The sequence below is a fragment of the Scomber japonicus genome, chromosome 3 (assembly GCF_027409825.1).
Source record: "Scomber japonicus isolate fScoJap1 chromosome 3, fScoJap1.pri, whole genome shotgun sequence".
Lineage (NCBI taxonomy): Eukaryota > Metazoa > Chordata > Actinopteri > Scombriformes > Scombridae > Scomber > Scomber japonicus.
The window spans coordinates 7,803,152-7,818,583 of NC_070580.1; the positions used below are offsets into that span (position 1 = coordinate 7,803,152).

General features: G+C 40.9%; 1 protein-coding gene across 1 annotated transcript in view; it reads right to left on the bottom strand.

Moving 5' to 3' along the window:
* Nucleotides 1-14,392, bottom strand: part of phactr3b (phosphatase and actin regulator 3b) — a 54,793-nt gene extending 40,401 nt beyond the window's left edge. Inside the window, exon 1 of the mRNA XM_053316194.1 lies at nt 14,284-14,392. Coding sequence (XP_053172169.1) covers nt 14,284-14,392 — 109 coding nt within the window. The remainder of the gene's footprint in view (nt 1-14,283) is intronic.
* Between the last annotated feature and the right edge of the window lie 1,040 nt (nt 14,393-15,432).

The following is a 15,432-nucleotide window of genomic DNA, read 5'->3' on the forward strand; positions in this document are numbered from 1 at the left end:
CATGAATCCCGTCCCCTCCATGTTAGCAGATGGAACATGAGCCAAAGCTAAAAAAAGTTTTAAAAGTTGTTTTGTGTCATTTTAGGCCATTCTTATTACCCTGAGGTTTTTCGGGTGCTCATTATTCTGATAAGTTTCAGTTATTTGGCAATATACTCTACTCCGCAGACTCTGGCTCCAAATTGTGTAACACAAGCAAAATGGCAGCTCCCAGAAAGAGATATTTTAGCTTCACTTTTGCATAGGAAATAGGTGGTGGAGACGCGTCATCCATATTTATATACAGTCAATGGTTATATCTTTCAGTACCATGCATTAAACATCAGAAAGATGAGACACTTGAGATGTCCATAAAGCTGATGTAACATCTACCAAGAACCAAAGAAAACATTCCTTCTAATTATAATGTTCTGGGACACTGAGCATCTGAAATTCAAAATATCAGCTGGCACACACATTATATAATGTTTTTGTTTAGCAACCACATTTCTTTTTGAAACAAATGCCACAGAAGCATAAAGTAACATTTGAAGACTAGGACATGCTGATTGTTGTTCTTATTGTTTGTTTAGTTCTGCATTCATTTCCTTGCATGTCATCCGTGTGTTTGTTTTTAAGTATGCTGCACCATCTGCCTGGAATCAGTTGGAAAATGACCCGAATCTTCAGAAGCTGGTCTCCACTGGATGCTTTTAAAGTCCTTCAAAATGACTTGAAGGCAGGCACATCTGGCTGCAGATGTTCTGATGACTCATATTGCCCCCGTTTGATCCCTCATGTTGAGGACTTGCAACAAATACTGATGTATATTTTTTGAATAGTTTATGATTCTGTAATGCATTATTTATTTTCATTGTACATTTTTATGCTTTTTCTATCTTCCCAATCCTGCTAATTGTGCTGCTGATGGTTAAATAAAATAAAAAATGAAATAAAAATGTTTGTCCTTTACTTATATAATCATATTGTGGTCCTTTTAGCTCTATTGCCTGTGGTTTCAGATCAATTTTCCATGTTGCTATGATGCTATTGCTTTGATTGATTTTGTATCAGCTGTTCAGCAATACAGTGCAAATGTATTCAATAATGTGAAAGATAAAATTCATAATTTTGTATTGGAAACTCTGTCAGGCACAGAACATGTAAAATCAGATATGGATGGATGGGTTGAATGCCATACACAACATTCACATAGATAATTGTTGAAATCACGCTGTTATCATATTTTAATATGTGGGTTACATTATTATGAACATTAAAGCTGCGATCCACAGACTATTTCCCAGGTCAGGCTCAGAGCCACGCCACAGGCAGCAAGCATGAGACTGACTGTTTTCATAACACGCTTGTCTGAAATTTACCACCTTAAACAGGCTTTCTTTGTGCCAACACCACCACTTCAAACTATAAAACATTAATTTTATGTTCATAAAACCCTGCTGCGGCTGCTGCTCAAGTCCAGTACTGTTCCCCTTTAAATCTGCTGAATCATTCATCAGGTACAGTGACAGCCTGTGCAGCCTACGAGCCAATGCAGTGTCACAGTGACAGATAGGAGGCTGTAGCAGTGGGGAAGACACAGCCTTGACTGCGTATACAGTGTGTGTGAGCTGCAAACTAAATAGTCTCTGGGATTCCACTGAAGGGGATGTTTCAAGGTTGGGAGGAGGCCAGGTTTCTCAGGTCGGACTTGGTGCTAGCTCGGCTTAGCGAATAGGATTTGTTTCAGGGCTGAAATTATCGATTAGTTTCAGTATCTGCGGATAATACTTTCTGACTAATCAATTTTGTCTTTAGTCTGTAAAAGGTGTAGTGAAAAGTGAGATAGGAATTACAATTTCCAAGAAAGGTGCGTCAATCGGTCCAACAGTCCAAAGATATTCAATTTAAACCATGAAAATTGGTAAAAGCAGCAATTTCTTATGCTTGAGTATCTGGAACCAGCTAATTTTTTGGCATTTTTGCTTAAAAGACAAATCACTGAAAATCAACATTGTTGGTGATCAAACCCAAACCTTGTCCAACAAGTCCTCTTAACCTTTGAAACCTATTACATGTAACCATTAACCTCCTGGGACCCTGGGTCCTCATATCCCTTACATTTTGGGTTTGCTGGACCTTATACTTCATTCTGCTTAACTTTGACCTGTTGACCTCATTCTTGTGCCACCTAGTGGTAGCAAAAACACATTACAGTGTAGAAATCGGTGTAAAAAACGAGATGGCAGGCATCTTGGCCAAGTCAATCAACAGCTGATCGCCAGATTTTATGGTTGAAACTTGTTAATTTATGCTTAATAATGTTTGTAGTCTGATATGCTATACAAACTTAACTAATTTTAGCAACAGCAACAAGCTATGACACTGCTAATCAGAAAGCACTTGTGTGAGGACGCTGGGAAGGTGCACATGTAAGGAAATAGTTTCATACAAAAATAAACCCACTGTCCCCATATGAGGACTTTTTCCACCTTCAAAAATCTGAACCTCCTGTTCAAAGACGATGCTTAGTTTTTGCACTTATCAGGTCGTACTAATCCCAAATATCTAGGAGAAATTCAAAATGCATACCAAACAAAAGCTCAGGTCTCAGGAGGTTAAGGGGTCATATATACAGTATATATTTCAAACAAAGTGCCTGTTGGATTGTCAAACAGAACTGGAAACCTATTCTCTCTACAGTTTTCCAATGCTGGAATTAAAGCAGTCTGTATGCAGTCTTAATTTATAACTGACAATTTAACAAGAACAGCACTTCACACTGACTGACCAGGTATGCTGAGGTGAGAAAGTAGGTGTGATTTCTCTATCACGCTCTCTTTTTTTCTCTTTCTGAAGACAAATGAGTGCAACACCATAAATGCTTTCAAGGACTGTCCAAAAATATGCACTTTTATTCCCATTAGAACAATTATCATGTCTGTTCCTTTTCTATGATGACCGCCTTTTTGCTACAAGGGTATTTGGAACATTTTCCCCCTCCAATGTGGACTACTTCATATCAAGCATACCCTATGTTTTACAAACCTAACATCATTTCTTTATCTGCCACTGTTATTGTTAAGTTTTCTTTTAGGTGTGGGAATAAAAACTACTTGGCTAAAGGAATATTTTTCCATTTGAGGAAAATGCCCGCCAAGTTAGATTTATAAGATTGATGCCACTCCTGTGCAGGTACGCAATTCGAAGCAAGAGCCAGGAGCCTTTTTGTTTAGCTTAGGTTGCCTGGCGAGCTCAAGTTTATGGCTCTATAGCTTCATATTTAGCATACCAACTACAAATAATCTTGGTTGTAGTTGAAATAAGAATGACTTAGTTAAGGATAGGGAAAGAGGACTTAGTAGGAAACTGTTGGCACTGATTCATTTTGAAAGAGCAACAGCCAATAAGGACTAGGGCTGGGTATCGGTACTCGATGCCTTTAAGGTATCGACCGACATAAATCGATACAAAGTATTATTGAAACGATACCTGCAATCAATCCGTTTTGCATCCTGAGCTAGAAATTATGTCTATTTAACCCCCTAAGTAGTATGCAAGGACACATCCATTGCACTTTCTTGCCAGAGTATACAGTGTGATGGATGCTGTGACCCACATGCTGATTTAGAGCATTTAGTATTTAGTAAATATTAATAATTTGAAGATTTTCAAAATGCATTTGTGTAAAAATCAAATCATTTAGATGTGGAGGAGTGGCATTTTATTTAATGCTTCTATTCACATAATGGGTTTTGAATGAAGTACTCAATTGGTATTGGTATCACTTAAAGTGTACTTGGATTGGTACTGGTGTTGTAATTTTTTAAAATGATACCCAACCCTAATAAGAATACTCCAACAGACAGCTAGCTGACCAGTGATCATCACTGAGTAAGTCAGTCAGTAAATGACAGACAGACATTGCTGTGTGTAGGGCGTGTCCAATAACTATCTATTTCTGGCCATTATCTGTAACTGATAAATGTCCCCTCATTTTGCATGATTTTTGCATTTGCATTTCTTTCTCACAAAGTCACATAAGGACAGCGGCTTGTTGCTGATTAGTAGCTTTCATTCTAACTGAAGCCTCAATTCTAACAGCAGATACACATGTTCAAATCCAGCACCCAGTTTCTAGCAGACTGATTTTTGCAGCTGCTGCCCCCACCCATTCTCCATCTCCTCCTCCTTCTTTTTCACACTGCTGAGAGATTCAAGTCTGTCAGATGCTCTGGGCTTAAGCATTTGCTTTAATTATGTCTGCCACAGAGAGCAAAGTATCTCTTTTTTTGTGATAAAGCCCTCACTAGGCTTTTTCTATTCTCCATCCTTGTGGGATGTGGTGTAGTTTTTGTCACTATTCTTGCCTTCCCAGGGCGTCCAAGTGATCATATCGCAGCTCTGTTTCCATTTGTCCAGCCTTGCCTATCCCCTTATTGTGGGATGGGGATGTCTGATGGATCAGCTGGATGCTCTGCTGTGTTCTCATGTGAAACATATTGCTTTTACTCGGCTCTGAAAGGAATTAGGTCAGCACATGAAACATTCATAAAAGATACATTATGTGTAAATGGCTGACAGCTTAAGTCAAGAAGCTTCCCCCCCAAACATGCCTAGCCCGCTCTCTGGGTAGATCTCAGCCTCAGCTTCCCTTCTCGACACGCACAGTTAACATTTCTTCCTTCTTAAAATAAAGCATATTATGGCATGTGCGCATCCGCCCTCAGGAGCACGCACCGCTACTATAAACATGTGACTGCAATTCCAGCGTATTAAATCAAACAAGGGCACAAAACAAAAGGGGTACACACATGCACAACAACATCCATTTAAGTGCACGGAAGCAGTAATGCTGAAGATCATGGACATAGAGAGCACAATGGAGCATAAAAGTGAAGCTCTGCTGGGAGTGAAAACAGTGAGTTGGTTGTGGATAGCATGCAGAGCCGTGCACACAAGCCACAAGACATTCATCTCTTTTGGGCATGGCTTTCACCACCGCTCTGTTTTTAATTTTGCCTGTTCTGAACTTGAACGCACCAGAACAGCATTTTTTTTTTTAAAGCCCTACTGTATATGTGTGACATCCTCGTTGTTTAGTTGTTGGGGGAGGGGAGACGGTGTGTGTGTGTTTGTGTATGTGTGTATAGTGGGGGAGGGGGTAGCACAGTTTCACCATTTCTGTTTGTGCTGCTGTTCGATCAAGTCTGTACATGGAGACAATGAATATGGACAGACTGCGCTTTTGCCAGCAGTTAAGACTGAAAGCAAATGTGGCCCAAATCGGATTTTTTTTTGGCTCATATGTGACTCTGATCAATCACATGGAACCTAATTTGTACCCCTTTCATATGTGGTCATAAATCAAATACAGGTCTGATTTTTTGCAGTGCGACCTCAGATTTGAGAAATATCAGAATTCATGCAAATTTTACATCACTCGCCTGAATTGAGTGTCTTGCTGTGAGAGTCTTGTGGAGAGGTGCTGACAGATGTACTTAAAAGTAGCACTTGACATTCTGAAATTTTGGATGAAAACTGTTTCTGTGAAGCCTCTCACGTCACAATCCCACCACTCCTGGCTAGAACTCCACATCCACCCACACACATCCATATAGAAGTAGCAGCCAATACTCCACAAAAAGCCATAACAAAAACTGTGCTCTCTTTCTCCTCGTCCTCATTATCATCTGCTCACGCCAGGCCTGTCACAATAACTACTTTTATTGGATGATATATTGTCTCAGGAATAATCACGATAAACAATATTATTGTCAACTGAAGATCATTTTATACCACTCATATAATGATAATATAATAGCATAATAATGCAAAGGGGGTGGGAGGTGGGATTGGAGAATAAAATACAGACTGCTATTATGGGCTGGGACAGTTATTTACCTTTAAATTTCACTTCTGCAGTCTCCACTCAGGATGTACACAGTGAGGAATGGAGGACACTACTTGCCTAGCCAATGTGACATGAAAAGTCTCTTAGCTGCTAATGTGAAGTGTGGCAATACTGAGGTAAAAAACATGATCAAGGTCATGTCCACATATAGACACGATGATGTTGATAATTACGTTAAATGTACGATAAGTCAATAATGTAATTATTGTAATAGGCCTAGCTCACACATTTGCTGGTTTCCACTGTACATCAACTTAATGAGACAGGAAACACTGATTTATGTTTACTTCCATACGACAGCGTGCTGCAGTTGACGTCTTTATTGTTGTTCTTTTGCACCTGCAGGTCAGTTCAGGACCGTAGTCATGGAGTATCAATCTATATTCATCTTATACTCTATTCTCAGAAAAGGAAAACCTGCTTTAAAACAGAATTATCACACACACCTGTTATTCCCTTGATGTTAATTACATCTCGTGATCAGACAACTCACTCCTGATTCATGCAGATGGCCAAGTAAAAAAAAAAAGTAAATTAAAAATGGATTATATGACATTCAGCTCAAAATCAGACCTGCGTTAGAACAATGCGAGGGGAAGCGTTGGTGGGTGGGTGTTGTTTAAGGTACCAGTCAGAGACAATGAAGCGTTATAATGGATGCTTTTCTTGGTAAGATGCGCCAAGTGTAGCATTCAAGTGCTAAGATTGGCCAGGTGTCCATGTGCTGCTAGCCTGCTATTAAATGCATGTTAAGTGGGTGTCTGGTGTTGAGTAAAGGGAAATGTTCATTCTGAAGGAGTTAACAGTTTGAGTCAAGCATATTATGTCTAGCTTGGAAAACAGCAATGTAGAGAAAATTACATTTCATTTATTTAACAGATTTTTTTTTTTTTAAAAAGGAATCAAAATGTTTGTTTTGGTTGGGAGTGGTCAAACATTTTGGTCAGTAGATTTCTGTTAAGACTCAGTAAAGTTTATATTTCTGAATCCTTGCTACACTCACACACATGTATGAATCTACCATATGAGAGTCTCCTACATAGTTGCATTTGTGTCCTTTCATTAGCTAGACTGTGAAAGAGTGACGTCATGTTTTGTCCTGCCTGCTGCGCAGCTCTCCGAGGGCCCTGAAGTCAGTGGGACCTGGGGACGTCTCTGTATAGTGCGTAATGCCACAAGAGATGACTTGGCACAAAAAAATGAGGTGCTTTTGAATAAGCCACTGTACTACTGAATCTTGGCCAGCTAATAAAAAAAGAATCAATGCTGCACCAAAGACTCAAGGGTAAAACTCGCTGATGGAACAACCTATTACCGTCTCAGCAAAGTCACATTTTCATTTATAGCCTTAGATTAGAGTCACATCACTTCTGCAATGCCCCACATTAATCACTACCACGCCGTCCATGTTTAATCCTTCATTACTGGTTTCAGATGTTCCACTTTTGAAATAGGCATGAGATCCAAAAAAATTCTGAGGAGTTACATCAGTTTCTAAAAATACCCACAGAGGGGTATGAAGTATGGTTTTGATTTTCTGTTTTGGTTTTCTATGTCGAGTTTTCTGTTTTCACCTGCTCTTAATTGAATTTCCAATGCTGCTTACACACTGTTCATCCCTGTCTCCACCAAGTCTAATTCTCACTCATCTTAAGCCTTGCAGTATTGTGTACTGCTGAGTAATCCTGGGTGTGTGTCCATTCCCTCTTTATATGCAGCATGACCTTGGACAAACCATTTGTCTCTATTCTTTGGGAGAGGTCAGGTGACTGCAGTGCTGGACTCTCCTGACAGTGACTGCTTACCTCATTTATGCAACATCTTGGTATCTGCCGTGACGAGCACTGTGGTGGCAATTTCACCTTTAAACTGCTCTTGACCTCACTTAGCAGCATTTTGTATCTCTGCTGCTGTATGTGTGAGTGTGTGTTTGTGTGTGAGAGAGAGAGAGATTCAGGTGCTTAAGATGACTTTCAACAAATCTCCAGTCTGATCTCTGCTTGGTATTCTCAAGTAGGTCCAACTGCACACCTCACATTTGGGGACCACAGATCTGCAATGAAGCTAATATTTATGTCCATTTTGTTACATATAACCATGTCAAACACATAACAGATCTGGAATAAAATTGAAAATATGAACTTCCTTTCTGTTGTCAATGTCAATTGAATGTGTCTGTACACCCATTGCCTTCAAATATGTGTACAATACACCAAAATACAGAACATTGAAAAAAAACATATTTTCCAGTATTTCTTAACTTTCCAATCAGGATAAGAAGTTAATGATACTGTAACCTTGGATAAAAACACAATATCACTGGGTACAACTAGCTAATCTTTAACAATACACTAGCAGGGATGTATGCTTAGCCTTGCTGCCAAATTCTCCCAGTGGCCATTTGCGGTATTGCAGCAAAATGGAAAAATACTAATGGTGCATTCCATTTGTACTCAGAAGTCAGAATTTCCGAGTTCCCAGTCAGAACTGTCAACTAGAACATCTCCTGAAGTTGGATTTCCGACTTGGAAGGTCGGATGAACCTCACCAGCCCTAGGGCAGGGCAATATATCGAGATATGAGACTACATCTCGTCTTAGAACTTGCATATTATAATATCGTGATACGGCAGAAATGTTGTCTTTTCCTGGTTTGAAAGGCTGCTTTACAATAAAATTATGTAATTTTCTGAACTTACCAGACTGTTCTAGTTGTTCTGTTACTTGCCTTTACCCACTTTGTCGTTATTTCCAAATTACTGATTATTTATAAAAAATCTTATTTTGCAAATATTTTGTGAAAGCACCAAATACTCATCCCTACAATATTGTTGCACTATCGATATTGAGGTATTTGGTATAAGATATTGTGACATATGATTTTATCTATATCTCCCAGCCCTAACCTCGAAATCTAAGATGGTATGTGAAAGTTGTAGTAATATCTGTTTTATTAGCACTTCTGTCTTATTTGTGTGTCATTAAATCAGTCATACACACAGAACTGTCCAACTTCTATCTATGTTGCTATGTGTTTTTCTGACTTCTAAACTGGAATGATTCAAACTCAGGCAAGATGTCATTCCCAGCAAGAAAACCAGAATAATAGAACATATCACAGATGAGTCAATAGTTTTGTCCACCTTTTTTAATGTGCTATACACGAAACACTGCAATTTCTACAACCTACTTTTTGCATCATGTCCTGCCACCTGCCTCTCTACCCCAAAGCTGCCCCTCCCTTAAACCAAATAGAGTATTTCCATTAGGTCAGAACGCATCTTACATGGCCAATAGTCTGTTGTGCGTTACATGTGTGAAAGAGCAATTAGTTCATATGGGAAACAATTTTTTTTTTTGTCTTGTTAGTTACGTAATGTTATCTTCTTATTCTGAGTTAAATAAAAGTAAAGTTCTGCAGTTGGGCTCCTATTTTGGTGAAGTCCAAGGGTAAGATGTCTAGATCCTAAACCTTGCCAATACTGTCATGGTGCTTTAACAGGCATTGTGAGGGTGCACAATTTCAGTGTTAATGACAAAAATGAGACACTATAATACATCTTTAGTAAGCTCTCAGTACAGGGAAGGCAATACTTTGTGACATGGCGCATAGCCAAAGGCTTTACAGCTGACATTTCCATAGAGACAACTATGTACAATAGAAGTGACACTGCTTTATTACTTTTCTATTACCAGCTATCCACACCTTTCATCCCTCCCCATCTCAAACTGCAGTTGCTGTGAAATGACTCATGTCTGTGATGCTGAGCTGAACAGGTATGTAGGAGTGAGCTGCCAGGTGCCAGGTTTGCTATTCTCTCCTTTCAATCCATTGAATGTATAGGCCTGCTGATAAATAAAACATGGGGCACTGTGATTCAAATGAAAGGAATCCTAATCTCCTCATCAAGCCCCCTCCGCCTCCTCTGACCGAATGCAAGGACTGAACCAAGGCCTATCGGTAGTTAAGAGGGTGCGGGTGGGGTGGAGGTAGCGCATGGGGGAGTGGGGGGCAGCGGTTGGAGGATGGCAGAGGAGTCCAGGGAGAAAGCCTTTGATGTTAGAGCAGCATGTCAGATTAGTACAACAGCACCAGCTCAAAAATGGAGATGAGGGTAGCAAGAGAAGAGACTCCTGCAGGCTAGAAGCAACACTGGGGACTGACAGTGTGCCTCAATCATTTCCATATAAGTGCATCAAATAAGATACCCGCAGTTTGATGCTGTGTTCAAACTTTAGCCTGAAATGAAACTGCAACGCTCCAGCATCATCAGGATGTCAATCAGCTTCAAAATCTTCCTTCTTGTTGCCAAAGTACATTGGATAAATATGCTAATTAAGTTAAACAGCAAAATCATTTGTGTACTATTATGTATTCAATAGTTTTTTGGCTTTTTATGACCGTCATCTTTTTTGTTTTTGGGAACAATTAACCAGGTCAATTGCTGAGATCTGGGACATGGTGACATTGCTACAACAAAGTCTGACAGAGCAAAAAACACGAACAGCCAGATGACTATATAGGTTACACCACTTTATTTGGACACAAAACTAAAAGTGAGTCCACCTGAAATGTTACTAATGTCTCAGTGGCGGTTCGGAAGTTCACCAAATTCGGAATCATTTGTTAATCCTGTTTTTCTCTTATAAATAAGTTTGTCTAACTTGTGGTTAACCTGCCAGATTGTCTTAATGCATATCATCCTACAGCTATGTCACCACATTCCATTAGCAATTACCTAGCCTGTTGTAATAAAGTGATATTATCCTTTACCTGTATTAATTGGTCACTAGCTAGTCACTTACTTTTTCTGCCTGCTGTTTGTTAGGTTTATCTGAGCTTTTTCACCTAAAACAGCTGCTTGCTGTGGTTGGAAATGGCACTGTTGAAGATGGTGAATTAAAACAGTAACTTTGCAGTCAGTAAAACTGAAACAACAAGCTGAATGCTGCTAAAATGCTCCATAGACCTGAGGGAAACTGCACAGCTAGGTGAAAATTCCCAAGCTAGCTCTTTCACATTACACGTATACTGTGTCTCAAATCAAATACTTCTGTTAATACACTTCTGTATACTTACTCGTGTAGTGCGCAAATTTCTTGTCTCAAATTAAACACGGCTGTTGCGCGTTTGCCAGAAATGACAATTAGCTAGTTAACAAGCTAGTGTTAGCAAGCTTGCGATAGCATTTGCGTTACCGTTCACGTTAACACAAATCATTACAGACTGAGAAATTTACCCAATATACCAACTGATGGTTTATAGTGGTGCTTAGTGCAAAAAACACATGTATAATCTACATTTGTACAATGCGGCGATGCTCACCATAGTTCAAACGTCTTTGGCCGCCATTTACTGTACACTGAAAAGTGGTCCCTCCCCTTCTGCTACATAGCCAAGATGGCGACCATTGAGGGCAAGAAGTGTCCATAGTTACACACTACACTGTTTTGAGTGTACCATCCAGGTACTCATAGTGCACTGCATTTTTCCATACTTCTCAGCGTGAACACACTTATGCAGTTAAAATATGAAGTATAAGTACAAGAGTACGAAATTCGTTAATTGTTAATATAAAAACATGAATTAGTGCTGCTTAAAGTTCATTTATCCAAGATTACACTTTAATTATTAGATGTTAATTACAACTGGAAGCCAAATCCATGATCTGTGTAACTACTGTATGATTAGCATATAGTTATTCCTTGATGACAACTTGGCATTATGTGCACAAACTAAGATGGATACACCCATTTTGCATCGCATTTTTTAAAATCACATTCACTCGTCTTCACTGCCAGCAGACTGTTGGAACGTTGGAAAACTCAGAGTCATTCTGCCAAGTTTTGTGTGCAGGAACGTTCAGTGTCACATTGCCCCCGTGCCGTCTTTCTCCTGATGAAAGTAATGAATATCCGGATTGCTGGCTACTGCATATGCCAAATTTTAAATGCAGCACGAGTTCCACCTTTGGGCTACACTGTTTTGGCTGCGCTTCTTCTTCTGCATCATCTCCAGCCGAGTTAATGATGTAACCTGTGTGCGCTGAACAAAGTGGGCTGCTTATGACCGGCTCCAAATGAAAGAATTGGATATAATTCTTATCCACTGCACAGTGTTTTGTGCTTGGTCTGCTGTCTCTACGTAATAGCTGGCAGAGCACAGCGCTGTCAACCAGGCACTCAGGTGGTGAGTTCTATGAAACGTGTATTCATGTCCTCAGTGCTCTGTGTGCTTTATATGGCATCAAAATGAGCAGCATGAGAATCTGATTTGAAAGCATTAAGTGAGTACTCACTCTCAGCACAAAGTGATTCTTCTGTTTTGGTTGTACCCACAATTACTTCATTTTTTCCTACATCATCATTAAAGCGTCACAACGGAAAAAGAAGTCATTTGTACATTAAGTCAAGTCTATTGTGCAGCTGATTCACTGTGACATTGCCCAGCTGGGTGCCATGATAATGCCACCATCAGAGATCTGTCAACCCCCACTCCCCTCTTATTCTCCTCTTTAATGGAGATAGGTCCTCAAGTGGCAGGATCAAAGCCGCAGTAGGGGTGCCAGGGCTACGAAAGGGTTAGCACCAAGCGGGGGTGGGGGTGGGGGGTTGGATGGGTGTGGGGTGGTGGGGGGGTAGGAAGACAGGCGGGTTTTCACTGCTGCATTGCCCAGGCTCCTGTCTGTCTGATGCTGCACAGGAAATGTCAGCTTTGGATGAAATCTGCTATGCCGCTTTGGGGGGGGGGGGGTTATGGGTAAATTTCATGTTCCGTTTAAGATGGTAATGAATGGTATATATCACAGGGCTATCCAAGCCAGCACTGTCTCAGGGTTTCACATACACCAACGCCGTTATGTAACCATAACAACCATGACAACGTGACAAGCAAAGGATGCGAAACTGAGGGCATGGATACAACAATATCTGCCGTTGGCAAGAGAACTTAAAGATCCTCTCTCTGCAGTATTACTGTGGCCCCTCATATCTAAAGATAGATGTCCCTGATGTTCAAACAGACTGTAACATCACACAAGTGAAAATAAAAGTGTGTTACAGTATGTAAGCTATAATATAAAGAAGAATACTGTCTCATGCATAGTGCTGTAACCTCATACACACATCAGACTATGCTTGCTGAGCCCCAACAGCTGCTCGGTATCATCTTCTCTGTTCAACTCATCACTTTTTCTGCTGTTGTGAGATGAGTTGAATCTACAGTATGTGGGTGATGATGGCTTGCAGACAGCTATATCTGCAAGGGCCTGCAAGTCAAATTGAGTGATTTATCATGTTTTCATATTGATTAACAGTTCAATACCTTTCAGAACAGTATATTTTACTACTGCTGCTGTGAACACCTCCCCCAGTGAATCCCCCAGTGGAAATGTGAATCCCATCTCACGAATAAACACGATTCACTGTCTAAGTGGCATTTCACTTTGAATGGCTGGTGGCTGTACATCACCGGGTGTATTGAACACACACACACACACACACGCACACACACACACACACACATAAACACAACTAGCAAGCGGAGCAGACAAACACCATGTCGGCTCACAGTTGGAGAGCCAAGTGCTGCCTTCTGCCATTTGGATCACCATGGAAACAGCCAAATACACAAGCACCACTTTCTCTCATCAGCTTCAGCTCAACATACTGCAGTCCATGTGTGATGGCAAGTTTGACATTCCATCTTACCAAGCTGCAAAAAAACTCATACAAAGATTGGATGGTTAAGAAAAAAAAATACACAAAAAAAGATTTTCTTTGCACTGATGGCTTAATCTGCAGTTTTGTTTTGGGGTTGCCAGTCACAGCTTGATGATATGGAGAGGATGGAAAGGAATAAACTGGGCAATGAGTGGGTGACAGCTTGGTGGGGGGAAACAGGGGGTAATACTGTACATCACTGCCAGTATGCCTATTAAGCATATGGGTATGCAAATGACACAAAATCAGCAAATCACTGCATGCCGTTATTACGATATAATGAATATGCCACTGGATAACGAGTCAGTGCAGTCATGACACCAGCTGGGCAACATCTGCTATGTTATATGACACATATTTTCTAGGCACGTTATTATCATTAGAGCAGATTCAAATGTAAGACCGACAGCACAGCGGCGCAATGGGTGCATGTAGTAAATGACGCACGTTTACAACACATCCTTCGTTTGTTGCATACAAATGTAACGGGATCACCGCTGCTGGGATGTGCGCGCTGCAAGCCCCCGCGAGCCCTCCAAACGCCGCGATGTGTCTCCTATAATGCAAACCACCTGCCAAAAGCACCAACTAATGAGCCCCATGACAGATGTTCAACATGCGTTACAGCCACCTCCCCTCTCCTCATCCACTCCTTCTTCTCCTCCTTACCTGCTCTGAGCGCTTCGCCCAGGCGGACCTCGGTGATGCTGCTCGGGTCACTCTGAGATCTTCCCCGCTGCAACACGCAGTCCTCATCCAGCCCGTCCGATGACGCCATGGTGAATAGAAAACACACACACACACGATTTAAAACTGAGAGACGTAACCGCCGTCTGCCAAGGTCACCGGCGGCATCAAGTGGTGGAGCAGATTGAATGTGGCTGGACTGCTGCCGCCGCTGCAGCTCCTGCAGGAGCAGTGCTGGGGAAATCCATTACGCGCGTAGCATCATGCCGCCTTCGAGTGCTGCTCGTAAAGCCCCCTTTTACAATTCTTAAACTCTCCTTTCACTTCACGTTTTCTTTTGGTTAAAATGACCGAGTATTAGAAAGGAGCTCCCTATGTATGATGTCTGTACAGCGGACAGATATTATTACAAAAGTTGTTTCACCGTGCCACACCAACTAAGACCAACCAAGTCTGTAAGACTGGTACATTTCAATGCGCTTTTATGGGGTTCATAAAAGGGGGGGGGGGGTACTTTTCATTGTGATGCCCGATAGTCCTTGAAGGCAGCGTTGGATTTAAGGCCGTTTGGTAAAAAATTAGGACTTTCTCAATGTCTGCCTTTTCCTGAGATGTCATAGTCCACATGGGAAGCATGTAGCCTATAATCAGATATGATGGAGCTACTAAAGTACATGCACATTATTAATGAATAAGTGAAACTTTGATTTCACTTACTCCTCACTCCAGAGAGCCTATAAAGGACCCCTGGATGCCCCCACACCACACTTTAGAAATAGTTAGCCTATTTTGAATTAATATGCTTGTGAAGTTACAAGCATATTACAAGATGATAGCTTATTACAGCACCAAATTCTATCTATTTTAACAACAAATCAACCAAATCTCCATCTCCAGTATATTTTAGCTCAATTCTTTGATGTTATTGCCATACATTTAGGCTGTTTTCATACTGCCTTCAGATCGGTTGAACACAGCAATGGCATTCAGGTGCAGGCTAAAACAACCGGACCGGGACCTTGTTAAAGAGCTGGTCTCGGTCACAAACTCTGCAGATCCGACCTACATCCGACCCAGCTGCAGGAAGCATTGCGCATTTTTTTGGGATGAAACCAGCTTCCATAGCCAGCT